General features: G+C 42.9%; 1 protein-coding gene across 3 annotated transcripts in view; it reads left to right on the forward strand.

Annotated features, from left to right (window-relative positions):
* GPM6B (glycoprotein M6B) overlaps nucleotides 1–2,814 on the forward strand; it is a 367,605-nt gene extending 364,791 nt beyond the window's left edge. For all 3 annotated transcript variants that reach the window (XM_085622488.1, XM_085622487.1, XM_085622490.1), the window contains one exon: nucleotides 1,257–2,814. In XM_085622488.1, coding sequence (XP_085478614.1) covers nucleotides 1,257–1,406 — 150 coding nt within the window. In that variant the 3' untranslated portion in view covers nucleotides 1,407–2,814. The remainder of the gene's footprint in view (nucleotides 1–1,256) is intronic.
* The last annotated feature ends 20,898 nt before the right edge of the window (nucleotides 2,815–23,712 follow it).

Here is a 23,712-nt window from a genome sequence, read left to right on the forward strand (position 1 = left end):
GCCTTGTATCGCTAAGTGTAATGCACTTGCATCTCTTTAGACAAGTATGGCTTATGCCAGTGAGCTCCTCAGAGTACTAATTATATTTTTGTTATATACTCCGATCCATCTGCATACCTAATGTGTGTTGTAGATATATAGAAGACTGCAAGGCCCTTTGAGGGGAATTGGAAATTTCCCTATAGTTTAGCGTGTAAACAATCATTTAATTTTCATATAACTTGTTTAAAAATGACACTGCCAACACCACCATGCCTGGATGTATACTTTATTCTGTCCAGAGATAACTGATTTCTTAATAGCCAGATCTCAATATGTAAGTATGTTATTTGTGGCCGTGATTTTGTGTGTACAACTCGTCTTTTTGTACAGAGAGGGAGCGGCAACAGATGTGGGATAGGCCCGTTTGAAACTATGATATGAAAAATGAGCAGAGATGGAAGGGAACTGGACAGAGAATAGTGCTATTATTACTGCACAGCAAACAGAAAATAAATCTAAATATGCTAAATGTTTACTCGCAGTTTGGCAATAGAGGATTTTTGTAAATCCTAACTGTGATACTCACCTAGAACATTGTTAAGAGACTGCTCGCATTAGTCTTCAGCTGGTCTTTTATTTTGACCACTGCTTGTAATTATTGAGTTGTCTCATAACATTTTGGGAACTTTAGTTAACTTTTCATTGTTTATATAAATTACAACTATATATATATATATATATATATATATATATATATATATATATATATATATATATATATATATATATATATATATATATATATATATATATAAATGTTAGACGTTTTGGGATAAATTTCTTTAACCTGTCTTGTAAAAACATAACACATTCAAAGAAGAAGTATTTTCTTACGTATCTCTATATTGGACTACAGGCCACACCATGAAATCGTGCAAAAAAAACTTTCTTTTGTTTGTGCTGCTCACCCCTCTCCCCCTTTCATTTTAGCTGATGTTTACTTTAGTTTATTTGTCATCCTTACTTGTTTATACTAACATTTTCCAGCTCACTTAATTAGGCAAAACACCACAGGAACATGCATGTTTGAACCTATATAGACAATTAATCAGCATATGGGACGTTTAATCATAGGTTACCTCCTAGTCCAAAAGAATAACAATGTCATCTCCTTTTCTGTGTTTGTTATTGAACACTTCCTATTAATCTGACTAGCTCGCTTGCTTTGCCTCTTGACATGCTCACTAGCCATCATGCTCACCCTTCTTTTCCAGATCCACTTCCTCATGATTCTGTCTTCTAACTGGGCCTACTTAAAGGATGCAAGCAAAATGCAGGCCTACCAGGATATCAAATCAAAAGAAGAGCAAGAGCTCCAAGATATCCAGACGCGGTCTAAAGAGCAACTCAACTCATACACATAAAATGGTTGTAAGAAAAATGTAAGCAGATGCATTTGTATTTCTGTAAAATGAACAATCAGCCACCCTGCAGTAAAGAGCTGTGTTGAGAAAATGGATAAAGAAGTCTCAAGACTTAACTTACAAGTTAAGCCTAGTTTGAAGAATGATCGCCCAATGGATAACTGGTGACTTTTTTCCATTCTGCATCAGGTACTACATAATGGTGAGGATTTCCACCAAAACCTCTTAAAGGCAGCACTTAATATGTTCCTTGTACTAGAACATGGAAAATTGAGTTGCCAGTGCTCACCATGTTGGGCATAAAAATTATGGGCCGTTAGTGTCCATTGATCTAAAGGTTGTCCAGAAACAAAACGTTTTGAAATGTAATTTATATTCTACTGTCACCTCAGATTGATCAGCATTTTATAAAGTATTACAAGTCAAAAACGATTCTGGTTTAAAATTTCCCCAAAAAATCAAGTGATATCATTTGGAAGTTATATCTGCAATCTTATAACTAAAATGTGTTTGCTCTGTTCGCTTTCAAAATGTATTGTACAGGAAGAGTTATAAACTTGCTTTCTTACAATTTTTTTGTTTATAAATGGCTATATGGTACAGTAAATTAAAAAAAGGAACCTACTCCCGAAAATAGCTACAAAGCCTTGATTTGTGTTCCAGAAACTTTCAGTGAGATCTGTTTATTAGTGATTGTTAGAAATGATGTGCTGTTTTTCAATAAATGTTAATTTTGAAAATAAAAGGTGACTCGGTGCTTTGAAGATAAGGTAGTATTAATTTTTTTCTTTAAGTACAAATCAAGTTGAAAGTTGTACACTTGTGGTTAAATTAGTTCTGACATTTGCATTTCTGGGATAATAAAGCTTCTTTAAAATGTTTGTGGAGGTGTATTGAAAAATGTATATTGTATGTTTCTCCAGAAAAAAAAGAAACCACTTGATTACTGGTCTACAAGTATTGCTTTTAAAGTGTGGACAGATGTTGTTCAGGTATCTTACAATGTATTATATTTGAAATGTGCTTAGTACTTGCCTAAAACTTTAAAGATAGAAACTCATTTATAAAATTCAATTATGACAGAGTAGCCTAGTTATTTGTTTACCTTTTGCATGAATTATACTAGTTCAACAACAGTGCAAGGGTAATTGTTCAAACTAGTGTTCTTATGGGTAATTGAGGCAGTGTCTCAAAGCCTACATATTTTCTAATTCTATTTAGCCATTACTGGGAGTTTTCTGTTGGAGATTTGTTTAATTTGTCTAATATTTTTATGTAAAAAGCGTTACATTTTGCTATATGTATACATTTTTGTAACCTAACCGTGATTCAATATTTTCTATCAGTGCCAAGGGCTTCCTGTAGTTACATACAAGTGTTACAATAAATATTTGTAGATAATAAACAATGCTTTTGTGTATGCTTCCTCAAAAAATAGTTCCTAGACTCTGCCAACATTGAAAAGATTGTATATTGATTGTTGTCACTTAATTTGGAGTGCCAATGACTTGCCATCACTGCCAAGCATTCTCCCAATCGGCATCTTCCCAAACGGGATGGGTATACATCATATGGATTAAATTTAAAGCAAAAAGTGAACTTTTCTTTTTTATCAGTCCTTGTTAACATAATTTAGACCTAAACATTGAAAGGTTGGAATTTGTCATTTGAAAGCAATTGCTAGTTCAATCTTATTTAAGAACTGCAGCTATGAAAAACTGTATAACTCATTGGAATTCATTAAATTAATGCCTTGCACAACAGTTCTTTTCAGATCATTTTAGTTAGGGAAAATAAACAAGAAGTGCCTCTAAAAATGTAAAAGATATATAGAATTATAGCCGAAATAAGAACACAGAACACACTGTACACTGTCTCCTCTGCTTCAGGATGTTGCTGGCAAAGCTAGAATAAATGTAATCTCCAAAAAACAATATATTCATTAATATGCTAACTCTTTGTGCAGCTTTATAGTATCCTAGTATACATGCCACTAGGCCTTGGAATAAACTAAAGATATAGATTTTATGACCACAAAAAGCAAAGTGAATTTGAAGTGAAAGACCTTATAGTTTTTCAGCAAATCTAGTATGCTGATTCTGAAAGACCAATTTAAAAATATTCTGGCAATATTCTTAAAATCATCTCTGAAACGCATTTTGTGATTCAAATTAACCCCTTCAGCGCTGTGCGGATTCCCCCGCGGTGCTGAAGGGTTCTAGCGCGGGCGTGGTCATGACGGAACGGTTCCGTCATGAGCACAGCTCAACCGATGCTCATGACGGAACCGTTCCGTCATGAGCATCGAAGGGGTTAATCAGTTAGATACATATATAGAAGGCACAGACCAGGCAACAGTGTAACATGCCCTTGTAATTCCATAAGGGGGTTCTTGTGACAACATAAACCATGAAGCCAAAGCATATGGTTTCGAAATCCCACCTGAACCCCAATATTACAATATAGTAACCTATCAACCATATAGAATTTTCTCTTTTACATGTTAATTGTGGTGTAGGCATCATAAAAGCAATATTGTTCCCAAATAGGTGTGTTTATTGAAAATTGTAAGTGAAATTGGGATGTATATTATTTGATTGTATCCAGTGAAACGAAAAGTATTGAGGTATGTTTGAGACAAAACATTTTGCTTTGCTAAAAGCTCCTTCACTCTGTAGAAGTCCCATTTTTTAAGATACTGCCATGAATGTGGCGCTAACTATGGCCACTGATTGCAGTTAGGATATTTGGCTTTTGATAAATAGCTGATAGGCAATGGTTAATCTCAGAGCTTGTTTTAACCCACTCCTTTAATATTTAGTTAACATTGGGCTCTCATTGCAGTTAGAATGGTAAGGTTTTGCTTAGCTTTCATGAAGAGGTTGCTAACCAAACAATGGGTATGGTGATGCTTTGGAGGGCAGTTTTCCTGTTCTACATTCAAAGCACCCAAACAACTACATCACCAGAACCCTTGATGGCAATATTAAGACCATATAACATATATTGCTGGTTGTTTCTTTTTTGTTTGTATTACATGTTCATTTTGGAGCAGCTAGCTTGAGTAATGTGTGTGTGTTTTATTTTTTAAACAGGGATATGTTTGTTGAAAGTAGTAAGTGAAATACTGGACTTCAGCTGTTTGGCTGACTGTAGAAAAAAATTAGAAAAATGCCTTATGCACCACAGATTATAGGGGGAAAAAAGCTCAATGTGCATTGTTAAAAAAATGCTGTCTGTGTGAGGGAGGGGAGGTTGAAGTTTTTCTACTCAAGTTGCAGCTAACAATAAGCACCAATTAAAATTACACAGTTCAGGTTTTCTTTAACTTTTAGGGATAGAAGGTTGATTAACAATGAAAAAGCTCTGTAGATTGGTTTGGGGCGATCATGATGATGAATTTCCTAATTCACAAGTAACCTATGAAATATTTTCTGCATTTCATGGGATCCTAGGAAATCTGTCTGATGAAAATAAAGTTCACCGTTAACACTTCATTATTACCATGGTAGAGCTAAACTGTCGTGAATAAACATTCGCTCACAGATTCTATTTGAGAATCACTTTTTTACTGGGGGCCATATTCCTGAGGCCTAATTCTTGTGATTTTCCTCTCACTGCAAGGATTTTACCCTTCTGTTCTGGTTATGTTTAAACACCTTTTTTGATAAGTGCTGTACCTTTAAAAGCAGCATAGTGACACTTTTTTTAGTTTTCTGCAAAATACGGCACAGTTTTAGATCCCCTAACACTTTGGCCAAGCTCAGAGTCTGCTTACCAACTTGAGAAAGGGAACCTGGTGGTCTGTAACCCATTAACCTCTGGTGCATTACATGAGGATGGCGTGTTCCGGCTAACTATCAGTCCTGTGAGACAACAGGATTTGTTAGTGAGATGGACACACACAAGAATCCACACTATGGTAATTTAAGATGTTATTAATATCAGTGTCCCAATCTAGTGCAGATAATATGAATAGATGTAACTATAAAAACAATCAATATAGTGGCAATGAAAGCAGTTAATAAGTGTTTCAAATATTCATTGCATTGAATGATGAAACCAGTCTTTGTTACCCAACCCCTCCCTTCTAAGCATGTTTTAGCTTTAACAAGCTAAAATATACATTCCCTGAGAAGGTTGCTGTCTGTCTAAGTTGTGGTCTTCCCAAATGAGCTGGTAATGCTGTGCTGGCTCTGAGAAGTCGATGCCCCGGAGATGTTTGCAACTTCACTCACAGGACTAGACTCCCAGGGAAAAAGCTAAATATTTTCACCGAATTCTATCTCACACTAGAAATCACAGTGATACAAATGTAACAATATTTGATGCACTATACTATACTAAAGTAAATGTTACACATTATAAAACATTCACTCACTTCCATAAATATATGAAAGCAGTGGGAGTACATACGCAGAAAGCTCAAAGATTTCTTCAATGGCATAAACTAAAAATGCAGATCTGCTGAGTACAGCACGCTATTTATTAACACAATGGGTGGAGTGTATCTCAAAGCTTCGCCTCTTGTGAATCATATATATAGATATATATATATATTGATATATATATTTCAAAAAACAAATGATCAAGTGAAGTTATAGTTAGCTTTGTTTATAACACCTACATTTATAATTTAAAAACAAAAAAACATCACTAATGTAATTTGAGATGTCATCAGTGATATTATCATCAGAGATGTCATTCAACATGCCATGAGTGATGTCATCTACAATGCCTGCAGCAGTGCATGACAGGAGCGCATGTTTTGATTAGGTCGCCGGATCTTCACTAGTGAATTTCAGTTGTTTTTAGGTTTTGTTTAAGATTTTAAATGGTTTTTCATTGAATTTCTTAGTTTAAAAAAAAAATTATGTTCAGATGTTGTAACCAAAGCTAACTAGAGGTTCAATTTAATGTTAAAGTTTTCCCCCGTGAATTTCTAGGGTATTTTATCATACTCTGCATGCAACTTTGCTTTGAACCTTAACACCTGCTTATGGCTAACCCCTGCAGCACATGGACTTTGGTCGTTCGCAGCTGGGATTGGCAACAGGCCCTTATCTCAATCCACAAGCCTGTACCCAACACTGATGTGCTTAGTTTACCAACCCCCCCAGTGCATGACTTTCAGCTGTGCACAGCAGGGTTGGCCGCAGGGCTTGACCTACCTCTGGGCTGTGTGCCCAGCCCTACGTGGGCACCCAACCACTGCAAGCCCTGTGCCAAACCCACTGCAGGTCACCAATGTGCCATCTGTGTTCCCAAACCCCACTGTGCACAGCTAAAGACAATGCACAGTAGGGACTGATAGCAGGGCCTGGCCTACAACCACAGTCGGTGTCTATACCTCTGCAGGTGGCACACCGCTGTTGCACTCAGCCAAGGTTTAAATTCTACTTTCCTGTCAAGTTTGTTGGGATTCTGTTCAGCTGTGTTTCTGCATCGTGGAGCAAAGACAGCTGTAGGAGTTAACATTGGAAATGTCACTTTTAGGGTTTCTCATTTTTTTCGGCCCCTGCTTACTGGATCTACATTAAACTTGACAAGAAAGAAACACAAGTGGATTTTTTTAACTGGAAAATTATTAAGAAAACTAAAAATGTTATTTCTATGGAAACGCTGACCTAATCATAACTACAGCCTCTTACATATACAACCACTGTGCAGTTGCGGTTCAGATGCATTTTCAATTGATAAGACATTTTCGTGTTTATTTTTCATATAACTTGTGACCCCATAGTCATATAAGCCCCTAAAGTGGCATTCACTTGGCTCAGTCAGCTGAGGTTCGGTTAGCTCATTTTTGTGCAGATTCATTCAAGTGAAAAATATATTTTCCCATTGTTTTTGCTCCCATAGGAACCTTTGCTTGCATCTATAACTTAAACTCCTCTACACATTTACACACAACTTGGGACGAAAGTATAAGTTTACTCTGATCGTCTGATTTTTGTTAGTGAGAAGTTTTTAAGATAAAATCATTTAAACAAGGTTCCAGGTGAGCTTCAAAAGATTAACACTGTTGTATATTTCTTCTGTTTTAAGCCGCGATTCTCGATTCCATGCAATCACATTTGAGTTTTTGACAAATGTGATGAGGTGGAGAAGGGCTCTACATAATTGTTTTTCCATCTTGAAAATCACAAATCTATTCCGAATCGCAAACCTTTTTTCTTTCTTTTTTGCACTGTGGAAGAAGAGAATTCACCGCAATGGGGGTGCCCCATGAGAGGTGTTGGACCCCAGAGTAGTGGTTGGAGGCCCAGAGGCATGGAAAAATTGAGCACCACACTTAGGGGGGGAAAAAAGTAGAAAACTATGTACAATTCATGAGTCAAAACACAATTGTGCAAGCTGTCATTTTAGGTAGTGAATTTGTCTGCCAAGCGTGGTGTGTGCACAGTGGGGGTAGCAATTGTGGTGAGTGTGGTTCAGGCGCTGTGGCCAATCCCCGCTCCGCACAGCTAAATGCTGTGTGTAATGCGAGTTGACTGCCCAAGGAGGGTTTGTGTGCAGTGCAGGCGAAAGGCAAGTTTCTCCAGCCCATCCCTTAAGACCATGCACAGCAGGGGTTGGGAGCAAAGTGTTATATTATGAAAATTCTTGAAATGCCAGCTAAATTCTGAGTTGCACAGGAACAAAGGCAGTCTAGCAAGAGTAAAACATGGTGGATGACTTTAGACATGGCATGTGTTGTTTGCATCATGAACCATAACTAGCGAATTTGAGTGGCTTTACCTGTTACAGCCTGAACCATAGCTACATTTTTTACTGTAGTTGTGTCAGTGATATAGGTGCCTATTAAACAGGGGCTGTTGCCACTATGTAGTTATGGTTCAACCTCACTTTCTGTTGAAAAAGTTTTTATGATATGCCTATAACTTTTGACTTGTGGACAGGTGTGCACTAAATTTGGCTGACGCTTAATGCAGTCTTCTATGGGTCTCCATGAAAATTTCCATGTTGATCCATGCAGAGTAAAAAAGAAAACACTTCCATTTCTCTGTGGCCACGCCCATAGGAATCCAGAACATGAATCAGTTGCTACCAATATATACTTATATCGGTTAACAGAATTTATTGAGCTGATATGGTCCAAATAAATTACACAGAACAGGAAGTTGGAGACTGTGAGAGGAGTTGGCACGGGTCTTAACATAGTTTCTAGCCTGTTTATATGAACAAGGCCTCCAGAAGCGTTGCTGTATAATTGCTACAGTTGCATTAACCCCTGAATGAGCAGATGCCAATCCCTCATGTGCTTCCCCTGAAATGGCCAAATCTGGACAGCTTATTAGGAATTACCCTGACTCCTACTCCTGGTAGAGTAACCACAGAAATGTTGTCTAAATTAAAGGTGTAGGAATATTTAGGAAGATAGCCCACAGGAGGCTTTCTAACTTGTTTCATTGTATATATTGCGGGTAAATATATCTGTAATGATCTTTGTCTGAGATCTGGTTAAGGCTGCTACTGTGACAGTCTGAACTGCGGCTAAGTCAGCCGCCCAGTTCCCACTGGTCTGAATCCGTCACTCTGAGAGCCCAAAGTGTGGCTCAGATGGACCAATGGAAGCTTATCTGGTGAGATAGCTACCTTTCGCCAAAGCTGTTCCTCCCTAATAGGTTTCTCCTTTGAATCATTGAATCTGTATCTTTCTTACACCTTGCACGGCTGTGTAGTACTTAAATATTGTTCCTACTGCTAGTTAAGCAGACCCATTCATACAGAACACACACTGATAAGACTCTGATTAAGGCATTTAGAGTTGTAGTGGCTTTCTGTTCATATTGGAAAAAAGCCTGTGTATGAAGAGTGGTACAATGCACAAACTTTACATTCATTACACTTAAAGAAGAGGCCCATCACATCCATCTTTGGTGTGGACCACAAGCATTAGCCATGCTCACTTTAGTGTCTGTCTCTAGTGCCAGTACAGGAAAAACCGCAATCAAGAGTTTTTCCTGCGCCAAAGGGAGCTCCTTCAAAATAGCTGTCTGCAGTGCTGTAAGAACTTTTTCAATGGTATCAAACAGTGAGACTTGTATGCTATAGGAACAGTCTCCCCTCATTGCATGTCACATAAGTTTAACCTAACTTATTTGGTAAGACTCCAGCACTAGGTTGATCTTACTGTCCTAGTTTGTAAATATTGTGTCTCTAGCATATCTGCTTCCTGAGCACGCAAAATAACAGTGTGTTTGTTTGTCTACTATTTTGTTGTAAGTGTGAGAAATATCAAGTCATACAAGGGTTTTTTTACTCGCTCAGCATTGTGAGGTAAGTAAGTTCGCCCAAAGTTAAGAAATCTCAGCTGGGATTGTTACTACATCAGTGTATCAGAAGGCTGCAAGGTAGCACACTTTTGAAGGAAATCAGAGGCCAAATCCTTGCCCTCAATGGAAAACTCCTATCCAAGGAAGGTGACCCTAAGGTAGGCAGTCTTCAACTTTTTAAAGTTAATCTTGTAAACATGTTATGTTATTATTGTTACATTTCTGTCCACCCTAGTTAGGTGTACATCTAAATTATCATCAGTGAGATAAACATCATCAATGTATGACAATACCTAGGGATCTGGTTGTTAGATCTCCATGATGGGTGCTGAAAAGAAACCAGGAATCTTCTTCTAGCCCACAGTCAACTATCGAAATGAGAACTGCACACCGTCAAAACTAAAAGTGGTTAGATACTCACTTTCAGAGCTATGATTTGACAAAACAAAATTCAACAATGTCCAAGGTGGTTGTCATCAAACCCATGTTGTACACATTTTGCACCGCATATGTGAGTTTAATTTCCGATAGTCTAAAACTGTCCGATAGGATCTGTCTGGGTTGGAGACAGGAAAAAGGGGTGTGTTCATTGGTAAAAGATGAGGCGCTATTGTGCCATTATATTGGATTAATCCAAAATTGCTTTTATACCACCCTTTGCTTCTGTCTTTTAAGTTAATTGCACTTGAGGTTCACTGCGTAAGGGAATAATGTGGGGAATAGAGTGCTTATCCCACCCTACTTGATTTCTGTATATGGCTGGAGCCTGTCTTGCAGCCCATCCACTGGTGCAAATTTCCCTGATGGCTTTAGGTAGTGTGGGAGAAAAACTATCCTAATTCATTTCACCACCCCGGGGAGCTTCCCTAAGAAATACTGAAGGCCAATCATCATCATCTAGTATATCATAATCCTTAAAAAAACGCGGCCAGAAGACTGCTTTAATAATTCCATGGTGTATCTGTAGTTCTAAATTATAAACCCTATCATGAGGATCTAATGCTTATCTGGAATCTCAACTTGTATGTCATCGGTTGAACTCTCCACCAGAGTCCTCTGAAGCACTATTGTGACTTCTGCTGCACTGTCTAGAAGCGCTCTTCCCCAAATCTTGTTTTTCAGGAGTATCCGTAGCTGTATCAGCATGTTTCTTAGAAAGTCCTGCTACTTTCTTCTTCTTAACTAGGGTCTAGGAGTCAAATTCTTTCTCTTCCCTCCATATGCTGACTTGTGTCTCTTGTCCTGTTTTATCTTTACCGCAATACTCTTCCTTTCTTCGGTACTTGGATCGACTCCCTCTTTCTGCTCATTTACCATCCTTGTCCTAAAAAGAACGTGGAGAGTAGATATCCGAAAACTGATACCATTCTGTTTTCTATATTTTTATTTTATTGTGGACCCCTTAAGTTATAACCACCCCTGCTAGATTCCCAAAATATAGCCGATCCAGTCGCTCTCTCTCCCTCAGTTTCTTCCTACCTTCCATTGCAGATTTCTTTTTAACTGAACACTCAATGTCACTCTTAGTGTGGCCTAACAGCTCATAACCCCAAGGTATCACAACCCACAGAAGTGTCAACGTCCACAATTATTTTTGTTCACTGTTTATGATCTGAACTGAAACTGCTTCCAGCATATGGCCGGAAACGAAGCTTCTCTCTTAATGTTGCTCCAGATGATTGAGGCAACAGAAATGAAGTTACTGGGGAAACATTTCTACAAAGTCTAGCGCTGGTGCGGCCCCTTGCTAGTTCTGTACTTATTTCAGTACCTCCGGGAGAACTGCCAATGAAGGCATGCGTGTTAGTGTAAATGCATACAAATATGCTCCTTCAGGTGTTGCATTCCTCTTCAGCTAGCACCATCCCAAGAGAAAGACACATGGTCAATATTTTATGTTTGTTTCAGGGTGTAGTGTGCGGAAAGACCGTTTCCAACTAGTTGGTCTTGCGAGCAGTCATGAAGGCAATCTCATTGAGCTTCATAGCATCCTTTCCCTGATGACGTTTATAGTCTGTGGATTTGATTCTTGCAGGGTCACGCCCACTGTGTACCCTACAGAATAGTCATTGACCCACATAGATACTCATTTTTCTTTAGTAACTGCATACCCCACATACATTTATTAGATTAATGGATTGTACCTATCCCTAAACTACCGTCCCGCCGCGAGAGCAGGTCTAGACTTTATGGTACACGGTATAAACTGTACAAGTCTCCTATATAAGGCAACTGTGTAATTAAGGATCTGTACAACATCAGCTGGTGCTTGTGCGTCAGGACAAGGAATACGTGTGTAGCTAGCTAGTACTGGCCATGTAGCCCCATTGCTTAAGGGATCCAACACAGACATTTCTGTACATACTGTGACCTGCCAGCAAACCAGTTTCAGTATTCCAGGGCAAGTCAAAGGGATTTCCAGATAGTAGGATGCCCTGTACTGTGCAAGCGGTGCTACAGCCTTGAAAGCTTGAGACTGCCCTGAGGTAACATCCATAGCCTCAAACTCCACCCATGAGTAAAATAGCTCAAAGGCGTATGCTGCGTGAACCGCTACTACAGAAGTAACTTTCCCACATTGGGGACACCTCGAAGTTTGAGAGGTTGAGTAACTGCTTCCACGTAATTTGGCCCAATCACAGTAGAGGCCACTATGTAAACAAATGAATTCAACTAAATTTGATTAAAAGAATTAGAAAAAGCCACAAATGGGGAGTTACATTGTGAGAGGGACGGGCGGAAAAAGAATCGAGGAGCTCTTATGCGTGGATCAATGATGGCGGGTTTTATTTAAATAGCAGGGCAGTCAACACAAAAAAAATAACATGTAGGTTTCGGTGAGTTCTCTTTCCAGGTGGTTGGGGTTCTTCTTTCCTCCTTTCGTCTCCAGGTCAGTGGTGGTGAGGTTCCCCGGGTCCCATGGAAAGAGAAGGAAAAAAAGGGCGTAAGCCTGGCTATCCGGAAACTTAAAAAGGGATTTAAGGTCAGGAAAAAGGGTACTTTCAGCAGGGCTAGGAGTGAAAAACACCGGGTGCTCCAATTAAAGATAAAGTGCAGGGTTCTGGATGGTGCAAAATTTGGGCGTGCTTTAAAGAAAGTCTGATATATATATATTCTCGCCCCTTAAGTCAGGTTGCGAGATAACATACGCTTAGCGTATGGTTTTGACTAAATTACTCCGTTAGCAAAAAACCGTAAGGCGACTACATACAGGGTCTATACCTTCAGGGCACATGCGTGCATCCAAATGAACCTTTTACAGAAGTCATTACTTTCCCTTCATACCGTGTAATGTTTGTGCGGCCCCCTCCATTCCCTGAAAACAACCACAAGAAGGGTCCAACTGCCCCAGTGAGCCCGTGCCCCCCTTCTCCCTTCCTAGACCACGTACCGCGAAAGCCGTAACTCCGGAGTTACGGCGGCGTGTAGGCGTCTTCCGGGGCTGTCCACCAGACCTCTGACCAGGTCTCGGGCTCCACTGCTTCGTCGTCTGCTTCCTCTCGGTTGGCGGCTTCAGCCAGCCTTCGGTCCTCTTCAACTCCCGGGATATACCGCTTCACGACCTCTGTCTCCACTTTCTCTTGACTCCACGCGTTCAGTCCTCGCTGGCCGTTTTCCTGTCTCGCGGCGTCTTCCGGAAACTCCTCACTAGCTGACAGGTCCGTTCTTCTATTCCCCGAGGCCTCCTCCCATTGGTTCTTTTCCTCCTCTGGGTGTTCCTGTGGGGAAGAGGAGTCCGGGTTAATTAACCCCTTGCATGTCATCAGGGTTCTGTTTAGCTGATGACAAAGCGGCTCGTGATTCTGAGTTGGGGTCTGCCAAGTGGGTGAAAGCGGGCTCCTCCTCACATACATTTAAAAACTCAAGCTCGCGAACTTACGGCAATAGCTACTCCCCTATATCCTGTTGGAGGTAACCATGATTACTACGGATGTCTCCATATGGTTGTAATAATTGTTCATTTGTATATGTTTATTAAAGGAAACTATTCAAGGTTTCCAAAAATCCAGGCCCAGCATTGGGTGCCAATCTTGCATAAGCTAAGACCCTGGCTTAGCTCTACAAGGCTTGTTTTCACATCCACGGGTGACACAAGTGAACTTAGTTCAATGCACCAACGCTTGAATGTGAAACAGAGGTAATTGTAGCACCACTGAACCTTTTCCAGTACTTAGTTGAAGTAGTGTCAGTGCCTTTGGGTTGCTAACAGTGCATATACAGGGTTCCAGGGACACCGCCGTGATTGGCAAGAAACCTATTTCGTTCTTTACAAAATCACAAACTGTACCAAGAAAAAAACACTTTGAAACTGTTGTAATCAACGCTTTTTATTTAATCTATTGCTTAGTACATGTAAAATAACCACAAGGACTATAATTAAAGCAGCATTAATGCATGTTGCAAACAACAAGAATAAAATCAACATTTCTACCATATTTGAAATGCCATTGAACCTCTTAAAACCTGCTTCTATGCGCTACATTAGGAGTGCATGGAGTAGCATAGCTAGCATAGCTTTCGTCTAGATTTTCTTAGGGGGAAATCAATCTCCTCTTCTCCCAAACTAGGCTCAGTATCAGCTTTGAGCAGAAAGTGTGATGTGGCAGCTTCTCTGGCAGTATCTTGTGCGATAATCTGGGACGAAGTCCTACTTCTGACAAGTAGTCAATTGTTGGGCCTTCTATGCTGTATCTTATCGGAATTTCTGACATAAGCTACCTATGTGCATCAAGAAGCTAGTCTTGGACACATTCTTATAAACAAATAAGTTAAAATCACATCAATTCAGACTACACTGTTTATGTTCTTATTCTTGTTGAAATAGAGATACAAGGCACTTGTCCCAGACTGATTTTGCATCTGATGTCTTATCAGTGTCCTTGTCTGCACATCAGATGTCTTATTGGTGTCATTGTCTGAGTGACTTGATACTTTCAAAGCTTCTTGGAAAGATAAGAACAGGTGACATCTGGGTCAAATGAAGACATGTCAATGATTCTACAAAAATAGAGAAAATTGAGTCTCGGCCTGCTCAAGATGGAGTCGAACCTTATGGTCTTTGCGTCACAAGGATAGCTCTATGCCCAACCCTGCTGCAAACAGATGAAGGCTGTGCATAACGGCGATTTGTCGCCTACAGTGGGTCTCTGCAGGGCCTCACTTGTAGCCGGGATGATGGGAGTTGGAAAAGACATACATCATAAAAAATCCCAGGAAATTTACTGAGAAAACATAGCTAAAAACAAAGTTATGGTTCTTGTCCAAAGCCCAAAACCACAGAGATGTGGAATTCATGGTTACCAGCGCACACATCAAACTCCATAAGTTGTGCTGACAGTCATGCTCACAATATCATGGGCCTCATTTATGAGTTTTTGCTGTAGTGCAGCGCAGCAGTCCTTCCTGCTGTGCTGCCCTATGGCAAAAGAAAAGGGAAGTAATGCACCATATCTACCAGATACAGTACATTCCTGTACTTTTCCCCCTGCTCTGGTTCACAATGGGCTGCCGTGCACCAACGCAGGCATCTTTGCATCATGGTGTAAGGATGCGTGCGTTGCGGGGATGATTATTTTTGTGCAGGAAGGGAAAACTTCACAAGAGGCTTTTTCCTCTTTCTATTTGTGTTGCAGAATGCAGCACACATAGGAGAAATTAAGATATTTCTCCTCATTGTGCCTCCCTTATGCCTTTTTCCCTAGTTTTTGGCACTGCCTCAGAGTTATGATTTCTGAAATCTGGCGCAGTGTCAAAAAGCTATGGATGTTGATGGGAATGCCCGTAGCAACACCCATTGCACTCCTCTTTAATGCAGGAATCTGCTAGAAAGGGAACAATATTTATTAGGCAGCATCTGAACCTCTGACCTCACGGCCAGAGACCTGCTCTCTCCCTCGGTAGCTCCGCTGCTGTGCTGTGCCGCTGTCCTGTGCAGGGCTTAGTGCAGGGAGGGGTTCGATCCTCGGCTCGTGACTAGGTTGTGCCCGTTTTTAGTTTTACTCTGTTGTCTCTCTGCTTGCCTTTTCCTTATTGTGTCTTTTTCCTTATTGGACCACCTTCTGTGCCTTTTTCCCTATTGTACCACTTGATGTGCCTTGTTCCTTATTGTACCACCTGTGCTTTTTTCTTTATTGTACCACTTATTGTGCCATTCTTGTTCGCACTCTCTGCCCATTTTTCCCGCCCACCGCTGCTACCGCGGCCCCTCCCCCACCGATTCCCGCTCCTGCCTCCCAGCTGTGCCGCCCTCCCCCTCCCCTATTTAATGGCGGCCGCAGCGTGGGACCGCGAGCAAGACCTCTGACCTCACAGCCAGAGACCTGTTCTCTCCCTTGCCAGCTCCGCTGCTGTGCTGTGCCACTGCCCTGTGTAGGGCTTAGTGCAGGTAGGGGTTTTAGCCTCGGCTCCAGACTAGGTTTTACTCTGTCTCTCTGCTTGCCTTTTCCTTATTGTGCCTTTTTTACCTTATTGTACCACCTACTGTGCATTTTTCCCTATTGCACCACTTGTTGTGCCTTTTTCCTTATTGTGCCTTTTCCCTATTGTAGCACTTATTGTGCCTTTTTCCTTATTATACCACTTGCTGTTATTGTGCCATTCTTGTTTGCGGCCTCTGCCTGTTTTTCCAGCTTCCCCGCCCGTCCCTGCTGCTCCTGTGGCCCCTCCCCTTGCTAATTACCGCCTCCCAGCTGTGCCTCGATCCCCCCTCCCCTATTTAATGGCGGCGGCTGCGCGCATATGGTGCTCCGCTGGCACGCCAATGACAAGCCTGTCTGCGACCAGAGCCTGGGACCCTGGATCTCCAACCACCCACCGCTACGACTCAGCTGCCCTCCTCGCACTCCACCACCGCAGAAACAACTGCCAGCTGTCTGCGCCGAACACCACCCACAGCCACTTCTCCTGCCGCCAGACCTTCAACGTGTGCTCCCTTCACAGACACGCCACAGAGATCTGGGAACTCCTCGACACCCTCTCACCAGACGTCACCTTTACAGAAACCTGGACCAACGCCTCCTCCGCCCCCGACATCGCCATCCCGGACAGATCAAGATCCAGAGGAAGGACCACCCCAACCACCCAGGAGGAGGATTCGTCATCACACACAAAAACTCCCTCTGACTCTCCACCCCAAGCGACTCCTTCTCCAACGCCAAACACCTTCACTTCCAGGTCCAGACAAGCCCTAGAACCACACTTCGCAGCACCCTCGCCTACAGACCCCCCGGCCCCTGCTCTGTTTGCCACCACCATCACCGACTTCGTCGTATACCACGCCATAGCCTCCATGGACTACATACTCATCGGAGACCTGAGCTTCCACCTTGACAACCCCAGCGACCCCCAACTCTACCACCCTCCTGGACAACCTCACCATCATCAGACTGAAATAGCTCGTCACCACTCCTACCCACAAGGCAGGACACACCCTTGACCGCATCTTCGCAGGAGGAAACAGCATTCACTTCAACCACACCATGCAACCCCCATGGATGGACCAGTATTCCGTACACTTCCACGTCGACAAACCCAAGCCGCCCAATCGTGCACCGCGCCCTCTGTGAAGGAACTGGAGCAAAGTCACTGAGAAGCTCAACTCCACCCTCAACCCCGACACCCCCACCATCGCGACCAACGCCAATCTCACAGCCAAGAAATTATACAAATGGATCTCCAACTGCGCAGACAAGTTCACACCTGAAGACGTCTCGAGAAGAACTGGAGAAACAGCAAAATGTCAGAAGACCGCACCACCTACAAGAACGCCATGACGGAATACCACCAACACATCAGAACCACCAAAAGGACCTTCATTCATAACAAAATCCTCGCCAACTCCAGCAACTCCAAGGAACTCTTTAGCATCATCAAGGATTTCACCAAGCCCCACAGCGAAACCACGGACATCACCCCTTCCCACGACCTCTGCAACAAGCTTGGATCCTACTTCCATCTGAAAATCAAGAGCCTCTATGACAACTTCAACGACCAGACACCTGACTCTGCAACCACTCCCTAATCCAGTAACACCAGCCAGCCCACCATCTCCTCCTGGACACTGGTCATGACCAAAAAGGCCACTTTGACCATGAAAGGCATCCACGGGGGGCCCCCCCACAGATCCCTGCCAGCAGCACATCTACCACAGAGCCGCCGCTGCCATCACTCCAGAACTACGATGCACCATCAATGCTACCTTCAAGACCGGCACCTTTTCCAATGACTGGAAACGTGCAGAAGTCAGACCCCTGCTCAAGAAGCCCTCAGCAGATCCCATGGACCTCAAGAAGTACTGGCTCATCTCCCTCATCCCCTTTGCGGCAAAAGTCACTGAGAAGACCGTCTACGCACAACTAACAAGGTTCATCGAAGAAAACTCCATCCTCAACCCCTCCCAATCCGGATTCTGCAGCAACCACAGCACTGACACTGCCCTACTCACCGCCAAAGACGACATCTGCATCCTTCTTGACCAAGGACACACTGTGGCCCTGATCCTACCCGACCTCTCAGCAGCGTTCAACACGGTCTCCCACCGCACACTCACCACCAGACTCCACGACGCCGGCATAAAAGGAACTGCCCTCGACTTGATCCACTCGTTTCTCACCGGCAGAACCCAAAGAATCAGACTGCCACCCTTCCTCTCTGAACCCACGGAAATCAACTGTGGAGTACCCCAGGGATCATCACTCAGTCCCACTCTCTTCAACATCTACATGGCCCCCCTGGCCGCCATCGTCAGACAGCACGGTTTCAGCATAGTATCCTATGCCAATGATACCCAGCTCATCCTCTCCCTCACCAAGGACCCCACCACCACCAGACTTCGCTTCCAGGAAGGAATGCAGGACGTTGCATCCTGGATGAGCAACAGCTGCCTGAAGCTCAATTCGGAGAAGACAGAAGTCCTCGGACCCTCCCACTCTGCATGGGAGAACAACTAGCCGCCCTCGGCAGCCCCACGGACCTCGCCCAAATCCTCTGCATCATACTCAACTCCTCCCTCTCCATGAACTGACAGGTCAACATAGTCTCCTCCAGCTGCTTCAACACCCTATGCATCCTCCGAAAGACCTTCAAATGGATCACCCAGAGTCTAGGAAGACTATCACCTACGCACTCATAACCAGCAGACTGGACTACGGAAACGCCCTCTATGCCGGGATCAACATGTCACTACTCCGTAAGCTCCAGACCATACAGAACATCGCAGCCAGACTCGTCCTCGGCATCCCTCGACACGAACACATCACCCCACACCTACGGAACTTCTACTGTGTCCCCGTTAAGAAGAGAGTCACTTTCAAGATACTCACCCACACCTATAAATGCCTTCACAAGACCGGAACCCAATACCTCGAGAGAATCTCCTTCCACATACCCAAAAGAAACCTTCAATCCACCAACCTCGGCCTCGCTGAAATCCTGTGCATCCGCAGAGCCAAAACAGGAGGAAGAGCTTTCTCCTACATCGCTGCCAAGACCTGGAACGAGCTCCCGATCCACATCAGACGCGCCCCCTCCCTGAACAGCTTCAGGAAGACACTCAAGACCTGGCTCTTCGACTGAACGGAGCTGCTTTGGTTGTTGTACTGTAGTTGTTGTACTGTATTGTGGTGTTTTTCTTTTTGTAAATGTAATCCTATATATGTTCACAAACCACAAATAATCTTTTGTGAGCACCTGAAGTTGAGTTCATATGCTATGAGGCAAGCATAATAGGGTGCTGACATCAATATGCAAATATCAAGGGGTCACAAGCATGTAAAATAGAACCTACCACAATGTAGGCAAGGGCAAAGGCTCTGCTTGCCTGATTGTACAACTTTTTGTTTTATGGAATGTGATGTTTGCAAAAATGTGTATAAGGTTCCACTTAAAACACACAGAGCTAAACATCTGCACCAGGTCACAGAGCTGGTATATCTATATGAATCTTGATATAGGCTAAGCTAACACCCTGCCAATGCTAGAAGTTGGTGCTAAAAGGAATTTGAGATTACGAGTGCTAAATGTAAAGCACTGAATTACACACACTGAGCATTCAAGGAAAAACCTACTTTTTAGTTTGAGCATTTAAGACCTCTTGTATATACTTTAGTATATACTTACATGTGTATGTACTTTGTGGGCTCTGGAGATCAGCCCAAGTACTTGGCTGCTTCCTCTTAGGGACTTTTTTTTCTGTTCAACTGCCTCTATTTAACTGTCTTGATAGAAAACAACCTGTAGAGGTCAGTAAAATACCAGAATTGGTTTCTGCTGAGGGACTTTCTGGTTTTTAATTTTTCTGGCAACTGCCTCTATTGAACTTTCTTGATAGAAAACGACCAGCAGAGGTCAGTAAAATACCAGAATCACTTTAGCATTCTCTAGATTCCAGTCCAAAGAAATGGTCTTAGACGATAATATTTTTTGCAACTCTTGTATTTTCAGTGATGTAACCACCGAAGGCCCTGATTTTATATTAAAAAACAGAGCTTTGGACTATACCATTTTCCGCTGAAAGGCAATATTTCTCTCCATGTTTTCCCATACCTTGCATGTCACGCAGTTTGGTGCTTACTTTCCCTCCATGTTAAAGAACAGTAGATGTTTCAGCACCCAGGCTATTGTGCTGCATAGCTAAATACATATAATGTCCCAAAGGCGTGACCGATTGCATTGCAAATGCTTGTTAATAATTTTTGCAAACACCATAAGAAGTTTCTCCGTGGAATCGCAAACTCGGTGCTGTACACCTACATGAAATCCAGAATGGGTGAATTCTACATCCGGCTGAAGTGGACACTACACATGGACATTGCATGGAACATGAAGATTGAGAACCGTAAATAAAAGGCACTGCACCAAATATTAGTTACTATATATTAACAGACTGAAGATGCTATAGACCTATTCAGCCCAGTGTGGGCAAAGGCTATGCGCAGGTAATGATACGAGTTGGTGCAATATAATGTTCAGAGATGTATACCATTGGCCACTATATGACTAACGAAGCACTAAAGAATTAAGTTAACATACTAGGTAGGTGCTAAACATCCACATGGAGACAGATCAAGTGCTAGGTAACTGCTGGGACAAATACATGAGTGACAACCCTATAACACTTACCCTAAACAAGGTACAAGTTATGCTGTCTTACTATACAAAGTAGCATCAACAAATGTTCACGAAAAGTAGCTGCAACACAGACTGTGTTGGATTTTCAAAAATATACAACATCGAGCAAGTTACACGGAGGATGAAGACATAGCAGCGAACACAAAGGTAGTTGGATGTTAAAATCCTTCATGCAGTTCAATTCAAGCCCTTGGTGGAGGCAGAAGGCTACACTAAACAGCCAGCAGTATTTAAAGGAGATATGAATATTCCACTGTGCTGAGAAAAAGTGTGAATGACAAAGGGGTATATTTACTAATATGTGTCGCAACACAGTGACCAAAGTTGCTGTGTTGAGTTGCATGAGATGGAGGGAGCAAGGAAGCACAATACATACAGAGATATGGCACTGTCTTGCTCTCTCCCCTGCACTGGCACACAATCAGTCTGTCAGCGCCATCCACACACCTTTTCATCTTAGTGCAAAAGTATCTGCACCAAGTCTGGCATAGGTTTTGTAATGGAAAGTTACCCATCCAATTCAAAATACTATGGCCCTGATTTCGACTGTGGTGCAGGGGAGATGGTGCAATGCGGCCTCCACTGTGCGAAAGCCACGCAAGCACCGCCGACCGTGTTACAAGTCAAAAATGTGTAACTCTGTTGGCGGTCCTTAGCTATTCCCATGGCAGTGCCTGGAAAACAGGCACCGCAATTGGAACAGCAAAAAAGTTCCAGCACGGCATGGATGTCCATGCCGTTCTGGAACTTTGTGGGGGTACAGACTGGGGCACTTGTACCCCCCTGAATGTATCCCCATAGTGGGCGGGCCATGAAGGCCCTGTAGGGACCCATTTGTTTTTGTTTCTGCACCACCAGCCTTTTCATGGCGGGGCTCCCCCATGAAAAGGCTGGCAGTCCAGGAACTCAATATATGCTGAGTGGGACTGCCCCGCTCAGCATATTGCGTTGTGGCGCTCCTGCACCACCGCCAGGGAACAGCTGTTTCCTGGTCCAGGCGACAGTCCACCGCTGCAAAGGCTTTAGTAGTAATACGGCTGACGGTGGACCGCCACTGCGAGTCTGGCCAGACTCGACATCAGGCCCTATGCTTTACCATAACCTTTAAACTTTTCGTACTTTGCATGTGTTATGCACAGTGCAGCACACATGCAAAGTTGGAAAAGATTTGAGAAATAAATGCATTTATCTTCGATAGCATCAATGTCAAAATAGTGTTATTTTATATGCAAATCCCTGGCTACTTTGTTCTAGTAGCTAGGGTGCTGCATTAAAAACCATAAGTGGTTGCATGGAAACACCCATGTACCATCCATGAAATGCTCCTTTATTGCAAAGCAATGCAGAACCATTGAGGTGTAAGAAAAGAAACACATTTCCAATTAATCCCAATAAGTATTCAAAAATCAACATACAATTTTACCCTCTACACACTAACCCACTACATGACTATTGATTCAGCCCCTTCTGATCTAATTTCATCTAGAGATGTCATAACAAACTAACAGGTCAAAGCAAAATAGTTTCAAAGGCAGTATCGTATTAGTCTACACATGGGATTTCAAGTGTCAATTATTTACTCTGCATGCTATTAATAATGCACATTCTTGATTAATACGTAAATGCTCCCACAATTTCCCGCCTCTGATATTTCTTTCATCACCAAAAACCCTCCATGATTTTTGACACAGTCTGCATCACTTTCTGACTCTGTTTCGATTCTTTCAACATCTTGAGTTGACTATATACACTACCTCTGGCATCCACCATCTTCAATTCGCTCCTTTTATTGTTTGACAACATCTTTTTCTTCTTAAACCCATATTTAAAAATTATGAATTCAGAAATTGTGAACAAGAGAAACAGACCCCTACACGGCCCGACCACCACTACACTGCCCTAAACCCTGAAACACCACCCACAGCACCACCACCTACACTGCCCGAACACCACTGCACTGCCCTAAACCCTGAAACACCACCCCCAGCACCACCCCCTACACTGCCCGAACACCACTGCACTGCCCTAAACCCTGAAACACCACCCACAGCACCACCACCTACACTGCCCAAACACCACTGCACTGCCCTAAACCCTAAAACACCACCCCCAGCACCACCCCTACACTGCCCGAACACCATTGCACTGCCCTAAACCCTAAAACACCACCCCCTACACTGCCCGAACACCACTGCCCTAAACCACCACCCCCCTACACTGCCTGAACACCACTGTACTGCCCTAAACCCTAAAACACCACAATCTACACTACTCTAAAACACTCCCCTAAGCACCACTCCCTACACTTCCCGAACACCACTGCACTATCCTAAAACACTACCCCAGCATGACCCGAACACCACTGCACTAACATAAACCCTAAAACACTACTCCCAGCACGACCCCCTACACTACCCAAACAGCACTACTCTACCCTAAAACACTACCTCCAGCACGACCCCCTACACTACCCAAACAGCACTTCTCTACCCTAAAAAACTACCCCCAGCACGAACCCCTACACTACACAAACACAACTGCACTACCCTAAAACACTAGCTCCAGCATGACCCCAACACTACACAAACACCACTGCACTGACCTAAACTCTAAAACACGACCCCAGCACGAACCCCTACACTACCCAAACACCAATGCACTACCCTAAACCCTAAAACACTACCCCCAGCACGACCCCTTCACTACCCAAACACCAATGCATTACCCTAAAACACTACCCCCAGCACCAGACCCTACACTGCCCAAACACCAATGTACTACCCTAGAACACTACCCCCAACACGACCCCCTTCACTACCCAAACACCAATGCACTACCCTATAACACTACCCCAGCACAACTCCCTACACTGCCCGAACACCACTGCACTGCCCTAAACC

Source organism: Triturus cristatus, chromosome 8 (genome assembly GCF_964204655.1).
Source record: "Triturus cristatus chromosome 8, aTriCri1.1, whole genome shotgun sequence".
Classification (NCBI taxonomy): Eukaryota; Metazoa; Chordata; class Amphibia; order Caudata; family Salamandridae; genus Triturus; species Triturus cristatus.